Below are 15,889 nucleotides of genomic sequence, written 5' to 3'. Positions count from 1 at the left end.
TCTGCCCTCATATCACTATCACCTGCTTATCCTGCCCTCACACCATCATCTCCCTATCCTGCCCTAATACATCATCATCTTCTCATCCTACCTTCACATCATCATTTCATCATTCTGCCCTCACACCACCACAATCATCATCATCTGATCATCCTGCCCTCACACCATCATCACGTCCTCATCTTACCCTAGCATTGACATTATTTCCTCATCCTGCCCTCACATCTTAATCATCTTATCCAAACCTTACATCATCATCATCTGATCATCCTGCCCTCACACCATTACCTCCTCATCCTGCCCATAAATTTTCATCATCTCCTCATCTTGCCCACACATCATCACCATCTCATCCTTCCTTCACATATCCATAATCATCAACATCAGCAGCATCATTATCTCCACATCCTACCCTTAAATCCTCATCCCATCCCATCTTCCCATACATGGTCTCTTCTTATCACCTTACCTTCTCCCACAGGGGGGGTACACGTGCATCATATATGCATGTGAAGATCTCCTCCAGCTCAGTGGACATCACCACTAAACCTTGAATACCAAGCTCTAAATCTAGTAGAGAAGATCTAGACAAAAAGGAAACATGATTACAAATTTCCTGATTTGATCTGTTGGGATTCTGTGTCTTTACCCAGGGTGCAGCCCCTATTCCGACTGGGTCCTGAGAGCTTGGGCAGTGCTCTCCTTTACCACCAAAACAGCAATGATAACAAACAATGTAGGGTAATTTTCTATTGGGACAATATCTATTTACAACCAGGTTGAAGTGACAAAATTACTACTAGAGGCTTTGGTTCTTTTAAGCCAAACTGACCTGATTGTGCTCAGCAACGCATTGTATCTCTGTATCTCTTGTAACAAGACGACATTAAGGGGGTTTGGATCGTCACTAAGCATTTTCCTTGTTCCCTCGTAATCTATTTCTTGAGGGATTTTCTGCCGAACATCGTTCAATAACTCCAAGACCTGCACAGACACAGACAATGTTCATGCTAATGCAAACAAAGGAAGACAAGTCAATGATATCTTTAAAAAACAACAAAAAACAACAGCACCTTGTCTTCTCGGGATTGTCCTCCTGACACACTTTGAGTGACTTGGGGCTGTAGAGAGAGCAGTGTGTCAAATAGCGTCCGTGCCTCAGTAATCTGACTGGCAATATCTGCATTGGGGTGCTGTCCGAAGGCCTCGGGATGATCCACAGTGGGTAGCAAGCCAATGAACTCCTTGTAGGATGCTAGCGGCCCATCTCGAGGGATGTAATAAGTGTCCAATACGGAGAGCCTTAAAGAGTTAATATTGAAGAAATATAAACCACCACATGTACTCATAACACAAGTACAGCAGAGTGCTGGGGTTTAGATAATTGGTTACTTGTAGAATGCAGTAGTGAGTGCAGGTTCACAGAAGTAATCATTAATGTAGGTTCCTAGTAGGCGTCGATCCCAATCATCAGTCACGTGGCCACCATAATTGACACCGGCAATCAGATACTTCAGGGCCTCCCATGGTGTCTCCTCATATTCATCTAGATATAAACTGAGCAGATTCTCCGATACCTACAGTGGAAATAAAAAGGTCCATCTATATTGCCACTACACCAAATACTGCTAATGCTTGCAATACTTCTATTGCACCAAGCTTGTGTGCTTTCAAACAGAGATCTCACCTCAAAGTCGGAGTCGTTGAAGCCATACACGATATTCCAGCCGAGCTGGAGAAATTTTCTGCGCTCAAGGAGGACACTGTGGAAAAAGCAGAGAGAGAAGAGCAGGCGGCGGTAGCTGGATGTCTTGCTGCAGCGGGAAAACTGAGGCTCGGTAATCAGCTGGTACAGGCGCTTCATATTGGCACGCAGACCCTGAGGATAGCAATGTTCACAGAATATTTTAAAAGATGGAAAAAACATATGTATGGATAACCATAAATCTTGTATGGTCATGACAATCCCTTGCACCCCAATCATATCTTACCTTGGGAGGCTCAGTGGTCATCTTAATGCTGGCTTGAAGTATGGAGATGGGGAAGTCCGGATGGGGGCTGGAGCTCAGCCAGAGTCTGAAGTCAGGGTGTGGGTCCTCCACCTGCAGCTGCTCCACCAACTTATCCAGCTGTGGCATCCATGAGAGTGACAGGTGACAATTGGCTAAGAACACCCAGTGCCCTGAAAAGTAATACGGTAATGTCAGACTTTATTAGGAAAAAAACCTCAAGCCATGAGGAACAAGGGGAGATGTCACCCGAATCACAGGAAAATCCTCTGTGCCTATTTGTTCTCATCCTTGGCGCTTGTCTCATCTGTTTGCAGCCGGACAACAACCAGATAAGTGTATTTTTTGTTACCTTTATTCAATGCAGTATTTCCTGGTGGAATCTGATCGATTGCTTAAATGGGGTCACTTTCATTATTAGTGGTCCCCTGCTGAGCCCTATGTTTTAGGTAGAAACATGTTGGGACCTGTATAGGTGTATTTGACATCTAAATACATGCATTCGGGCTGTTGGTAGGGACAGATGTTCTGTGATAAGATGTCAGTAGTAACAGCAGAAATAGAGAGACCTCCTATATGAGGAGAGGACTTAATGTGATATGTCCTCTCCCACATATGGTTAGTTGTTAAATAGTAATGTAGGAATCACTCAGATTTTTACCCTCCTTGACGCCTTCCTTGATCATGCGAGTGGCAATAGGAGCCTGACCCTGTCCTAGAGAGAGCGCCTGGAAACGCTGGGACATCCCACACTGCTCTGCCAGCTGGAGGAGGGCGCCAGTGGGATCCACCCCTGGGGAGAGGACAAACACCAGGGGAGAGCGGGGAAGAGAGTCCTCAACCACCTAAAGAAGACAAGTATGAGAAGTGAGCAGATGAACAGAACATTATATGAAGTGTATATAATCAGACCAGCATGTTTATACTCTTATTATGAACCCTTCTCACTCACTGCTCGCATATCCAGCACAGGAGGTTCGGTGAACTTTGACCCCAGATTGTTGATGATGAAGGCCGTAACGCAGAATGCCACTCGGTCTTGACGCAGTGATCGGACTATTAGCATCCTCTGCACCTCGCTGCAAGCATTCTCCCATTCACCTGTGACAAGACGGTACCATGTGCATGATGTAAGTCTATTGACTAGCCTACTATTAGGGTACATGACGATTTCTTCATAGACTAATACACCTATATCTATTTGCCGTACCTGGCAGACAGGCGCTCTCAGGTTCAGTGCTGGTAAACCACTGGTTCCAGTCTCGTGGATATTGCTCAAATGAGTTCATAATGCCATGAAAGTTAGCCAGCTTGTCTAGCTCTGTTATGTTATCCCAGTTGGCATCAGAAAGCCACCCAGGGCAGGGATTATCCATCTGCTCTTCTCGGTCCAGGACCTGTAATAGGTAAAGACTCAGTTAAAGCTCAGTTCTCATTTCCTATGCTGCACTGGGAAAAGTATTGTGATTGGAAACCAGGTGTTCATCAAGGCGTCACTCACCACTCCCCCACGCAGAAAGAAGTTATATTCGTCCATGTTGAGCTTTCCAGCAACTTCTAGGATCTTGGCGCACATCTGGAAACTGAAGAGAAGCTTATGCCTCTCAAAAAGGGCGCGGCAGGTGTATCTATGGGGCAACATGACAGAAATGGCATTAACGCTTTAAGCCCAGTGCAGAAGATGAAGGGTCTTAAGACAATCATCAAAGACTTAATGTTGACGATGATGAGCTTCCACAAGACATCTTTACACAATAATCCCCATAAGAATGGTTGATAGTTACCTGTAGACCGCATATGTGTGATATTCATTGAGGTTGGTGATCCGCTCCTCCAGGTTGGCACTGCGCTTGCTCTTGTCAATACTTAGATGAAAGAGGTCCATATAGGAATCCAAGGAAAATTGATACATGGGGTCAATACGTCCAAGATCATTCAAGACAAAGAAGAGGAGTGAAGCTCGTTGGGCACAGGGGCGGTAGGCCTAGGAAGGAGACAGGAAGACACCTGACTGTTGACACAATGACACAAGGCAATATCCAGAGCAGAGCCTGACTTGTGAGTTTGAAGATGTCTGGGTAGCAGTCACCCTTTACCTCTCTAGCCAAATCAATCTTCTCTTCAGTCTCTTCACTGCTCTCCAGCTGCTCACTCACTTCTGTGGCCGTCACTTTTGATGTCTGCAAAGTGTTCACTAGCTGCACGTCATCCAAAAGAGACCCCGTTGCTTCGTTCAGGAGCCTAAGAGAGTCAAAGACTGTAATGCAATGCTCAGATGGCAGTGGTGGGTCCAACAGAATCCAGGGCCATTCACTTCCTGTCTGGTCAGTGGTGGAATAAGAAGGGGCTCAGTTTAATTTAGGGTAAGTGACTTGAAAGCCATACCACCATTGGGCCCTCCAGTCCTGGGGATGGTTGATGATGTTGAGGTGGCTTAATAAAGGGAACCTGTCACCCTATATAACTAGTGGCAACCCGTTATATTGGGTAAAATAAGTTCCTACCATGTCAGGATGTCCTCCTGAGCATATGCAATAATACTACAGAAAATTATTTAAAAAAAAAAAAGTGTCCTGTATCGTATGCTAATGAGCCTCAAGTAGTCATCGGACATTCAGCATTGCAAAGTAGTCACAATATCTTGAAGTGATTGACAGCCCAGACATGGCCAACGTCCCCGCTCTGCTCCCTGAAGTCTCATGCTAGCCCAGAAGCTGTTTTATGCCCAGAGTCATTGCTACTTCTGCGCATGTGCGAAATTTCAGTGAAGAGCGATTATGCTGGCCATGACCAGGCTGTCAATCATGCCTGAGCAGGACCGATTACAGCCCAGAGGGCCGTGACTACTTTGTGATGCTGGATGCCCCGTTGACAACTTTAAGTGTACATGTCCTAGCGACATGTCAAAAATTTTGATCGGCGGGGGTCTAAGTGTTAAGACCTCTTGACGATCAGAGCTTTTTGTAAATGTTTTTTGTCTGTGTGCCTTTCTCCGGCTACTTTGGATTTTTAATAGATATTTAAATAAAGAAAATGACATTTTTACTGGAGTGCTGGATCAATCATTGTATTCTTTGCTTCAAAGACTTACATTGCGACTTACATTGTCTTGATCACTTGACACTAAGTTGGGAGGGGAAGTGCTGAGCGTTCTTATTCTTCTGATCATCAGGTCTGAACACTCAGACCCCTTCCGATCAAAACTTTTCACATGTTGCTAGGACATGTCCCTAGGTGAAAAGTTATTTCAAAATGACAGTGCCCATTTAAGGCTCAACAGCATACGCGGCCATGAAAGTGGACACCGAGACATGGTGAGAAACCTTGATTTATCCTTTATCACATGTTGCCACCAGTAAAATCTTTAACATTACAAGACGCTGTAGATGGACATGTCTGCATCATTAAAAAGTCGGATACACCTGTATAAGAATCTGCCCCCACACCTTAGAATCTCATCTTCCAGCTCCTGAAGTTTACGTTTCCCAGCTGCGATGTTCAAGACCAAAGATTGTTTCTGCTCTTCGAGTTCCGGCCGCTCCTTCCTCACCACGCTGCCCAATAGCTGAGCTTCTAGCCCCTGCACAGAAAAGCCATAATCAGGATTATTACCCCCTGACAGCGCCATCTTACAGTCAATTCTCCTCACTCTAATCTCCTATTTTCGCTGCAGACATCTGGATAATAACCCTTCTGAATTAGGCATTAGCATAATGTTATGAGGAGTGATCCACAAGTTGGCACCCCCATCATAGGAAGCGGAGTCACTGGCAAATACCCAAAAAGGAGCAAATGAGATTAGTTGTGCTGGCACCACGGATTTACAAGAAAAGCATTCAACAAAATTCCATTATGGTGCCAGAGAGGATCTCTAGCGATCCTGAGGTTTATGTACGAAAGTGCAGCAACACTAGGAACTAAAAGGATGAGAAAATACTGGGCTTGTGCGGATTTCAGGTGCTCAAAATCACACTCCCACTCACATCCAGAGCTGCATTTATAATTCTGTAGACAGCTAAATACAGACTGGTTTTCTCTAATGTTATAGCATTGTATTTTGTATGACAACACTTATGCCCTATACCAGTGTTTCCAAACCCATGTGCCTCCAGCTGTTGCAAATCTATACCTTCCAGCATGCCCGGACAGCCAAAGGTTGTCGGGGTATACTGGGAATTCGCTGGCCAGTGTGGAACTAAATGTTCCGAATGCTGTTTTCGCTCTGCGGGGGTTGGCCACGTCCCCTTGTGATGTCACGGTCACACCCCCTGAGTGCAAGTCTACGGGAGGGGGCGTTACAGACGTCACGCCCCCTCCCATAGACTTGCATTCAGGGGCCATGGCTGTGACATCATGAGGGGGCGTGGCCAACCCCCGCAGAGCGAAAACAGCGTTCGGAACATTTAGTTCCACGCTGGCCAGTGGAGTACCCCTTTAAGGCACACAGGTTGGGAAACACTGCCCAAAACACAGGATAAGTGATGAATGCCTGACCAGTTGAGGGTCCAACCAATGAGACCACCACCTACCTGTGTCTCCTTGTTTGAATGGAGCAGTGGTCAGACATGGGCACCGCTACTGGCTCTGGGGACAATGAAGACAGCAAAGTATAATGGTCTGCAAAGCTTGCCAGACCCATAGATTTAAATAGAGTGGCAGCACGCATGTCAGACCACTGCTCTATTCAAATGGTTGAACACTGAACCCTTGCTCTTGTGATCAGTGGAAAGGATGGTTCAATATGGTTGGACCCCCCCCCCTCTCCACTGATCAGACAGGCTTAGAGGATGAGTGTAATTGGTGCAAAAACCCCTTTAAGGATATGTTAACATGGGTCAGACTGCACAGGTAAAATCCGTAGTGGATTATATTAGTCTGTAGCATGTCAATTTCTGTTACATATTGGGGGTAATTTACTAAAGTGATCCCGAAAGTTTTTTCTCAGGTTTTGCACCCAAATTGTGTTGCACGCTTCATGCACCAGAATTTGTGACCACAAAATCCAACCAACCTGACCAACGCTCCATTTTACTTCACTTGGAAAACCTGAAAAAAGGTGTGTGTCCCGTAACATTTTCAAAAAATCCCAACATTGTTACTAATGTTCTCACATAAAATTTGGTGGATTTGAGCTGTAGAAAAGTCGACAGCTTAGAGCAGTTGTAAAGAAAAAAAAAAAAAAAAGCTAAACGTTGGGAAAATTGCAAGACGTAAGGAAAAATTAGCAATCACTATCGGGAAAAAAAAAGAAACAAAAATCAACAAAGAAAACTACATTCCACTCTTAGTAAATCAGGGCCATTGTTTGTGAATTTGTTCAAAATCTGCAATAAAATCCACAATATAGTGTATTGTTGTGGCTTTTCCTGCAGATTTGCCTCTTGTTGCCTAATAGAAGAATCTGCGGCAGCAAACTGGCACCAAATATTCCACCAAAATCTGCAGGATTTGGTTCATATTTGTCTTGCAGATTTCCCTGCAAACTGTTTTCTGTAAAAATTTTCCAACCTCTGTGAACCTAAATAGCAAAGACAAAAACAATTACATTGAAATTGCTCCAAGTATAAAATTATAGGCAGTGCAATGCTGGTGCTGCCCCCTGGTGGTATACAAACAGATGCTCATGAATTGTGATTCTTTCGTAATTCCTTGATATTATGGACCGTGACTTAAAGGGGTTATTCAGGAATAGAAAAACAGAGCTAATTTCTTCTAAAAACAGCATTACAGCTGCAGGTAGTGTGTGGTATTACTTTTATTACACTGGCTCTATTCACACAACGTAGGACATGAGTGGTGCTGTTTTTGGAAGAAAGAAGGATCAGACTTCTCTCCTGTTCCTGTGCTTTCTATATACATGTATGGGCACCTTTTAATACAGGTGTAATACCTGCTCTTTCACTGCAAAGTTGACGATGGTGGTCTGGGAGCTGATCTCCGGAGTGTAGTGAGGATTAGAAAGTTTGGTTGTGATGTAGAATCGGAATTCAGGGTTGTAGATGACATCCTTATCACCAAGACGAATCTGAAGTTTCCCTCCTGTACAGAAGGCAGAATATAATACAAGTGAAGTATAGACGCTGGCGCTATATACATACACACACACACAAACTCTTAGGGTAAGATAAGTAGATTTTTTTATGCTTACCGTAAAATATCTTTCTCGGAGGATCCATTGGGGGACACAGAGACCGTGGGTATATCTTGCTGCCCCTAGGAGGCTAACACTAGGCATACAAAAAGAAGTCGGCCCCTCCTGGCAGGATCTACAGGCTCTGAGCTCATCAGTTTAGTCCCAAAGCAGTAGGAGAGGACTGACATAAAAGGAACCTAGCAGGTGTCCAAGGGAACCAGACAAAAAAAGAACCGAACACAACACCTCGGACAGAAAAACCCAACCATAGTAACCATAACAAAGAAGTGGGTGCTGTCCCCCAATGGATCCTCCGAGAAAGATTTTACGGTAAGCATAAAAAAATCTAAATTTTTTGGTCAGCTCCATTGGGGGACACAGAGACTGTGGGACGTACCAGAGTAATCCCCGGGGTGGGAAAAAGTACGCAAAACAGAATCAGGCAGAGGACTGAGCCAATGCCGCCTGCAACAGCTTGCGACCCAAACCAGCATCAGCGGATGCAAAACTGTGTACCTGGTAGAATCTGGAGAAGGTGTGCAAAGACGACCAAGTGGCCGCCTTGCAGACTTGCAAGGCCGAAGCCCTACTGCATAGCACCCAAGAACCCACAACGGAACGCGTGTAATGCGCAGTCACCCAAAAGGGTGGGACCTTCCCCTTACGACGGTATGATTCCAAGATGGGGGAATGGATCCACCGCGAAATGGTTGCCTTGGAAGCCGGAAGACCCTTGTGACGACCCTCCGGAATCACAAAGAAAGCGTCACCCTGCCGGAAAGGGGAGGTGATGGAAAGATAGATCCGGACAGCGCGAACCACATCCAGACAATGGAGGGAATGCTCCTTGGCATTGGATGGAGCCAGACAGAAGGAAGGAAGAACGATCTCCTCATTCATGTGAAAGGAGGAGACCACCATGGGCAAGAAGGAGGGAGGCGGCTGAAAAACAACCTTGTCCTGGTGAAGGACCAAAAAGGGAGAGCGAGAAGAGAGAGACGCCAGCTCAGAGACCCTCCTAATGGAGGTAATGGCGATGAGGAAGGCGACCTTCCAGGAAAAAACGCAAAGGGAAGCGTCTCACAGAGGTTCAAATGGAGCTTCCCTCAAAGCACCGATCACCAGGTTGAGATCCCAAGAAGGGGTGGGAGACCGGTAAGATGGAGCCGCATGGGCCACGCCCTGCAGAAAGGTGCGGACGTGAGGGTTGGAAGCCAACAGCCGCTGAAAGAGAATAGAAAGAGCCAAAACTTGCCCTCTAAGGGAGCTGAGCACCAAACGCTGATTCAGACTGGACTGCAAGGAGGCACGGAAAAGAAAAGATAACCGGAGAGACGGACTAAGCCTCACACCACCTGAAATAGACCTGCCAAATGCAGTGGTAAATCCTAGCGGAGGAAGACTTACGAGCCCGTAGTATGGTGCAAATCAACCCGGAAGAAAACCCCCAAGCACTCAGAACTGCGGTTTCAACCGCTACGCTGTCAAATTTAGCGACAGTAAATTGGAGTGGCAGAGAGGACCCTGGGAGAGCAGATCGGGGCAAACCGGAAGACGCAGAAGTATGTCGGCGACCAGCCGAATTAAGTCAGCGTACCACACGCGTCTTCGGCCACCACAATGGCAGGAATGCCCTCCTCCTTCAGTTTCCTCATAATCCTGGGAAGGAGAGGCAGAGGAGGAAAGAGGTAGGGAAGACTGAAGGATGACCATGGAATTACGAGCGTGTCCACTGCCAGAGCCAGAGGGTCCCGTGACTTTTCTACAAAGCAGGGAATCTGTCTGTTGTGGAGAAACAAAGAGATCCACATCCGGGGTCCCCCAAAGAGCGCTGATCTGCGCAAACGCCTCTGGATGGAGAGACCACTCCCGCAGATCCATGGAGGCACGGCTGAGAAAGTCTGCTTCCCAATTCTCCATGCCTGGAATGTGAATCGTGGAGAGAACAGGGACCCGAGTCTCAGCCCAGAGCAGAATCTTGGAGACCTCCTCCATTGCTGAGCGGCTGCATGTGCCATCCTGGCGATTGATGTAAGCCACCGCCGTGGCGTTGAACGGGACGACCCTGAAGGAGGATCTCCCAATGGTGGAGACAAAGAAAAATAGCACGGAGCTCCAGAAGATTGATGGGGAGGTGAGCCTCCTGAAAAGACCAGCGACCCTGGACTGCCAGGTCCCAAAACACTCCTCCCCAACCCAGGAGACTCACATCGGTCGTAACAACCTGCCAGTGGAGGGGAAGAAACGACCGCCCATGGAGAAGGAGAGGAGAGTGGAGCCACCACAGAAGAGATCGATGAACGGAGGGGGGCAGAAGAATCCGGCGATCCAAAGTGGACGGCAACTTGTCCCACCAGGCCAAGATGGCCAGCTGGAGAGGGCGACAGTGGAACTGAGCGAAAGGAACCGCCTCCATGGCCACCACCATCCGGCCCAGCCACTCCATGCAGAAACTAACAAGAGAGGGGTGCCGTAGTTGACGGACACCCTCCGACAGGGAGCGCCGCTTGTCCTGTGAAAGACTAACACGGGTAACCGCTGTGTCGAAAAGGAGACCCAGGAAGACAAGGGACTGAGTGGGAGAAAGGTGGGACTTTTCCCGGTTGATCACCCAACCGAAGGCGGACAGAGTCTGCACAGTGAAATGAAAGCTCTCCAAGTTTTGGGACCAGGATGGAGCTTTGATCAAAAGATCATCCAGGTAAGGGAGGATCGTGATCCCCGAGCCCAAAGAATGGCAATCACCGCCGCCATGACTTTGGTGAAAACCCTGGGAGTCGTAGCCAGACCATAGGGAAGAGCCACGAATTGGAAGTGACCCGCAAGAACAGCAAAGCGGAGGAATCGCTGATGGGTGGGAAAAATGAGGATGTGTAGATAGGCGTCCTGGATATCTACTGACGAATGAAACACCCCTTGATCCATGGACGCGACCACCAAGCAAAGGGACTCCATACGAAAGTGGTGTAGCCGCAAGTGGCAGTTGAGCAACTTTTGGTCTAGAATGGGACGAGGAGTGAGTGAGGAATGAGGACTACAAACAGATTTGAGTAGAACCCTGAAAAACGCTCCCCTGGAGAAACTAGAACAATCACCCCCTGAGTAAGGAAGGGTACTCAAAGCGACCTGAAAGGCAGCTGCCAAAGAAGGGGAACGAGGAGGACAGGGAAAAGAAGCAAACTCTATCCGGTAACCATCGGATATGACGTCCCGAACCCAGGAGTCCTGGAACCTGCACTAGCCAAATGTCCCGGAAAAGGGAAAGACGTCCTCCCACCCAAGAGGAGGATATAAGTGGGGCAGTCCCTTCAGGAAGAGGGAGGCTTACAGTTACAGTTGTCTTGCTACCAGGAAGGACGTTTCTTGAAGGAAGGGGCTTTGCACGATTGGGAGGGCGCCTGCTTGGGAGGACAACTCGATGCAAAGGACCAAAAGGAAGCCGTCTTCCGACAGGGGTCGGAGCGGCTGGGTTTGTTCTGCGGCAGCAGAGAGCTTTTACCTCCAGTAGCTTCAGATATGATTTCATCTAGCCGTTTCCCAAAAAGCCGAGAACCTGAGAAGGGCAACTCAGTTAGAGATTTTTTTGAAGCAGCGTCTGCATCCCACGCTTTCAGCCTCATGGAGCGACAAATCGCAACCATCTTACCTGAGGCAAAGGCCGTACATCGTGCGGATTCCAAAGCAGCTGAACAGAGGAAGTCCCCGGCCTGAGAGAGTTGACGAGAGAGATCTGCCAAGTCCTTCTGAGGAACGCCGGAGAGGATGCCTTGGCGCAGCTGAGAAGCCCAAACCAAGACGGCCTTGGATACCCAGGCAGAAGGTAGGTAACAAGGACAAACCTCCCGCTTCAAAGGCAAACTTTGCCAAGTTCTCGATCTTCTTGTCTGTTAGATCCTTAAAAGGATGCTGCATCCGCCAGGCAGAGTAGTCGACTTGGACAGACGCGAAACCGGAGGATTAACTGCCGGTGGCATCGTCTACTTGGAAACCAGATCCAGAGGAGAGGGGAACTGAGCTTGAATCTTCTTGGTTCCCTGGAATCGTTTGTCCGGATGCTTCCAAGCCACGTCCAGCAAGGCGTCAAATTCCGCATGAGAACTGAAAGCCTTGGGGGAACGCAGAGAGCAGCGAAGTTCTTGGGTCCTCCATATGAAAAGTGTCCCTGATGGCTAAGGCTGGGTTCACACCACGTTTTGTTAAATACAGTTCCCGTATACGGCTGAGAGGAGGGGGGGGGGCTTAATCGCGGCGCCCACACTCAGCCGTATTCGGGAACCGTATTTAATGTATGTCTATGAGCCGACCGGAGTGAACCGCAGCCTCCGGTCGGCTTCGTTTTCGGCCGTATGCGGTTTCCCGACCGTAGGCAAAAACCCCGTCCCCCTCCTCTCAGCCGTATACGGGAACCGTATTTAACAAAACGTGGTGTGAACCCAGCCTAACACCAAGCTGTCCACCATATCAGACACGGCAGAGTGGTCCTCATGATCCGAGGTGGATTCCGACCCGTCATCCATTACTTGCCCTGGAGAGTGGGAGTGTGCTAAGGTAGCCTTAGACTGAGGAGTGTTAGACCTAGAACGAGGGGTCGGGGACCTGGGATGGTCACCGGGGGAGCGGCCCCTAGAGTGGGGGTGCTGCCGGCGAGCTGGGGAAGAGGAGCGTGATCTACGGGAAGAATGTCTGTCCCGATTACGCGACTCTGGATAAGAGCCCGGAAGCACTTCATAAGGAAGCACTTCAGGGAACTTGTAAGAGCGCTGGAAGTGGGGGTCAGGAGAGAAGAGACTGAGCGGGACTCCCTGGAGGTCGTGCTCAGGGAAGACCGCTCCAAGGCTGAAGGCACTGATCTGTAAACCCTAGCCATGTCGGAGATCTCTGGGGTAGGGGTAGACACCGCACGTTCTAAGGGGACATCCTGAGAAGAATGCACAGGAGGGATGGTGCGCGTGGTGGAGCAAGCGGAACAGGTGGATTCAGTGGAACTACTGGGCACTTTGATCTTGCAGCTCACGCAAGAGTAGTAGGTGACTAAGGCTGCGGCCGCCTGTCTGGGGGGAGGTTCGGGTCTGGGGTTGGACATAGATGCTAGTAAGAAAGTCAGCAATAAAATGGAACAAGCTCACCCAGGTCCTGTGTCCCGCAGCTGGAGCTGAGAAGCAGGCGGAAGCTGTCCTGTGACTGGAGATGAAGAAGAGTGCAGCAGCTGAAGCGATATGGGAGGAAGCTGCACTGACCAGAGGGAGTGGCCACCACCAGGATGGACCCCATTGGAGGAAAAGAGGGAGAGTACAGAAGATGACAGGAAAACTATTGGCCGGCTGCAGGGGGAGGACGGGAGCTCCACCAGCGTGCCCGAATACGGGGAGCAGCGGAGCTAAGTACCGGACTAGGCTGCAGCCGCGGCCTTAATTAATTGCCTGCCCAACGCGCAGCCCGCCCAAGAATCGGATGAAAGCGAAAGTAAAACAGAAGAGCCGGCCGCGCAACTGCAGCCCAGCTGACAGGCGCTGTGGTCGGTGCACCGGAGAACAGACAGGTTGCTGCCCAGAAGTAAGCAATGTCGGGGAGGGAGAAGGGGGGGGGAGGGAGCTGCCCCGCAATCCCCGGAGCCCGAACAATGCTGCAATGAAAACCGGAGCCCTGTTCCCTGCCACCTATAATAGTAAAGAAATCCCCTGGATGCCCCTGAATGATAATGAGGGAAAAATCCCCCTGAGGTCCCAGTTATAAGGAAGGCCCCCCAAAAAGGCAGAGAAAGATGAGAAGGGAGAGGGGAGGGGAGGAGAGAGGGGGAAAAATACCCTGTGTCCTGCACATACACAAGACATCTTGGGCCAGCTATTGTCACCTGCGTCATGTCAGGCTGAGACAGCGGGACGAGCAGGGAAGATAGAGGGACCCGGACCCAAGGTGCCATCCCAGGCGTTGGCCGTTGGCGGGAAGGGGTTATCGGTGCATACTCTATGCCCAGTGCCCCTTAGCCACATATGGGAGAACAGGTAGCTCCATGCTCCTGAACCCCCACCTAAAAACCAGAAAAGAAAAAGGAGAAAGAACCTAAATACAGGCCCTAGCTAGAAAATAAAAAAGAAGACCAGGTCTGGAGAACTGACACTAAGCTAAAACTGATAAGCTCAGGGTTAGTAGGCGGGGTGTATCCTGTCGGGAGGGGCCGACTTCTTTTTGTATGCCTAGTGTCAGCCTCCTAGTGGCAGCAAGATATACCCTCACACAGTCTCTGTGTCCCCCAATGGAGCCGACTGAGAAAGAGCGTCACTTTCCCTCTTAAGCTGACATTATTTCATGGGCGTCTTCTTCTCTTTTACCCTTGGCACCAAGTACTTGGCTACTCACCTACTTTGGTGACAGACTTGTTTAAGATGGGGGACAAAGATGGGTCTAGATCCTCCTGGACGTTCTGCAGAAGAACTGGCATCCCAAACTGCACCGCTTGTTCTAGTATGCGCATGTAGTCCAACATCTGGAGATCAATCACTTTAAGCTGCTGCAAGAGACAAAAGACTTGGATTAATTTAGGACTCAAAAAAAACAATAAACCAGAAGAGAAGTTAGGTCGCCTGAGCGCTTACATTGGTAGACTCCATGCTCTTTATCCATTTGGTGGCTTGTCCTTGGGGATCGACCATCAGTGGCCACCTGAAAATACCAAAGGCTATAAATCATGACTGAACAGAAGACAGCAGCTAGATCTGTACATGGCTCATCGGAAGAGAACCTGACCCAGGCATTTTGTCTAGCTACAAGAATGGGTCACCTGAAGCTGTCAGTCCGAAAAAAAACATCATGCACATGGCGCAAATCTGCTGCAACTTTTCTGTGTGGATTTGCACACAGAATATCTGCAGATGTTTATGGTATTAGCCAACTGCAGGAGATCTGAACAAATCTAAAGCACGTAGTGCCGACACTTTCTGTGCAGTACATCGATTTCAGTTGTATGCAGTGCACAGATTTATTGCAGGTTTTCCTCAATGACTTTAGAGGGAAATCCAATTAATTTTGCAATAAAATCAGTCGGACTAAACACCGAGCAAGGTAATGAAGTGTGCTGCCAAATGTGTCTCCTGGCTCTATGAAGAGATCGGTGGGAGGCTCAACAATGAGACCCAGACTGATTTTTGAAGTGAAAGTAACACTTTAATGGAGATCTGCGGTGTATTACACTTAATAAGTGTCTGATCGCAGGGAGTCCAAATGCAGGGACCCCTTGCGATCCCCTGTATGGGGCCCCCGGCTCGGCCTCTGTGCGCGGCTAATGCGCGTGTCGTCAACCTCACTGAGGTCGACTACCCCCCACCCCATACAGCTCTATGCATGAACGCTGCATCTCCGCCTCTCCTATAGAGATACATGGAGGGGGCGTGTTGGCCATGGCGTCATGCCGCGGCCGGGCCGGCCGCGGCATGACGCCACGGCCTACACGCTCCTCCATGTATCTCTATGGGAGAGGCGGAGATGCAGCGTTTTAAAGCATAGCGCTGTATGGGGTGGGGTAGTTGACCTCAGTGAGGTCGACGGCACACGTATTAGCTGCGCACAGCCACGGCAATACCCTAGGGGATGAGTGTTATACTCCGCAGATCTTTCAGCTTTAGCTCTTTATCTTGAAGTTGTTACATTAAAAACTTTCACCAAACATTTGAAGGAATTCCTGCTAATTCAGAACCAAACCAGAGCTGCAGTGTAAGATAATAACCTAAAAGTCCGGCACTTCTAAGAGTGT

The 15,889-nt window shown here is 48.7% G+C and overlaps 1 protein-coding gene across 1 annotated transcript in view; it reads right to left on the bottom strand.

Moving 5' to 3' along the window:
- Positions 1–15,889, bottom strand: part of DNAH2 (dynein axonemal heavy chain 2) — a 243,720-nt gene that overhangs the window by 9,399 nt on the left and 218,432 nt on the right. Inside the window, exons 69-84 of the mRNA XM_056570087.1 lie at positions 14,736–14,802; positions 14,500–14,650; positions 7,900–8,048; positions 5,456–5,589; positions 4,106–4,250; positions 3,794–3,993; positions 3,511–3,637; positions 3,220–3,406; positions 2,962–3,110; positions 2,671–2,854; positions 1,992–2,182; positions 1,688–1,879; positions 1,393–1,577; positions 1,074–1,302; positions 833–984; positions 470–584 (exon numbers count right to left, since the gene is read on the bottom strand). Of these exons, the coding sequence (XP_056426062.1) occupies positions 470–584; positions 833–984; positions 1,074–1,302; positions 1,393–1,577; positions 1,688–1,879; positions 1,992–2,182; positions 2,671–2,854; positions 2,962–3,110; positions 3,220–3,406; positions 3,511–3,637; positions 3,794–3,993; positions 4,106–4,250; positions 5,456–5,589; positions 7,900–8,048; positions 14,500–14,650; positions 14,736–14,802 (2,557 nt within the window). The remainder of the gene's footprint in view (positions 1–469; positions 585–832; positions 985–1,073; positions 1,303–1,392; positions 1,578–1,687; positions 1,880–1,991; positions 2,183–2,670; positions 2,855–2,961; positions 3,111–3,219; positions 3,407–3,510; positions 3,638–3,793; positions 3,994–4,105; positions 4,251–5,455; positions 5,590–7,899; positions 8,049–14,499; positions 14,651–14,735; positions 14,803–15,889) is intronic.

This window comes from Hyla sarda, chromosome 4, assembly GCF_029499605.1.
Source record: "Hyla sarda isolate aHylSar1 chromosome 4, aHylSar1.hap1, whole genome shotgun sequence".
NCBI classification, from domain to species: domain Eukaryota; kingdom Metazoa; phylum Chordata; class Amphibia; order Anura; family Hylidae; genus Hyla; species Hyla sarda.
The sequence above is the reverse complement of the archived record's forward strand: the minus strand, read 5'-3'. Positions and strand labels throughout refer to the sequence as shown.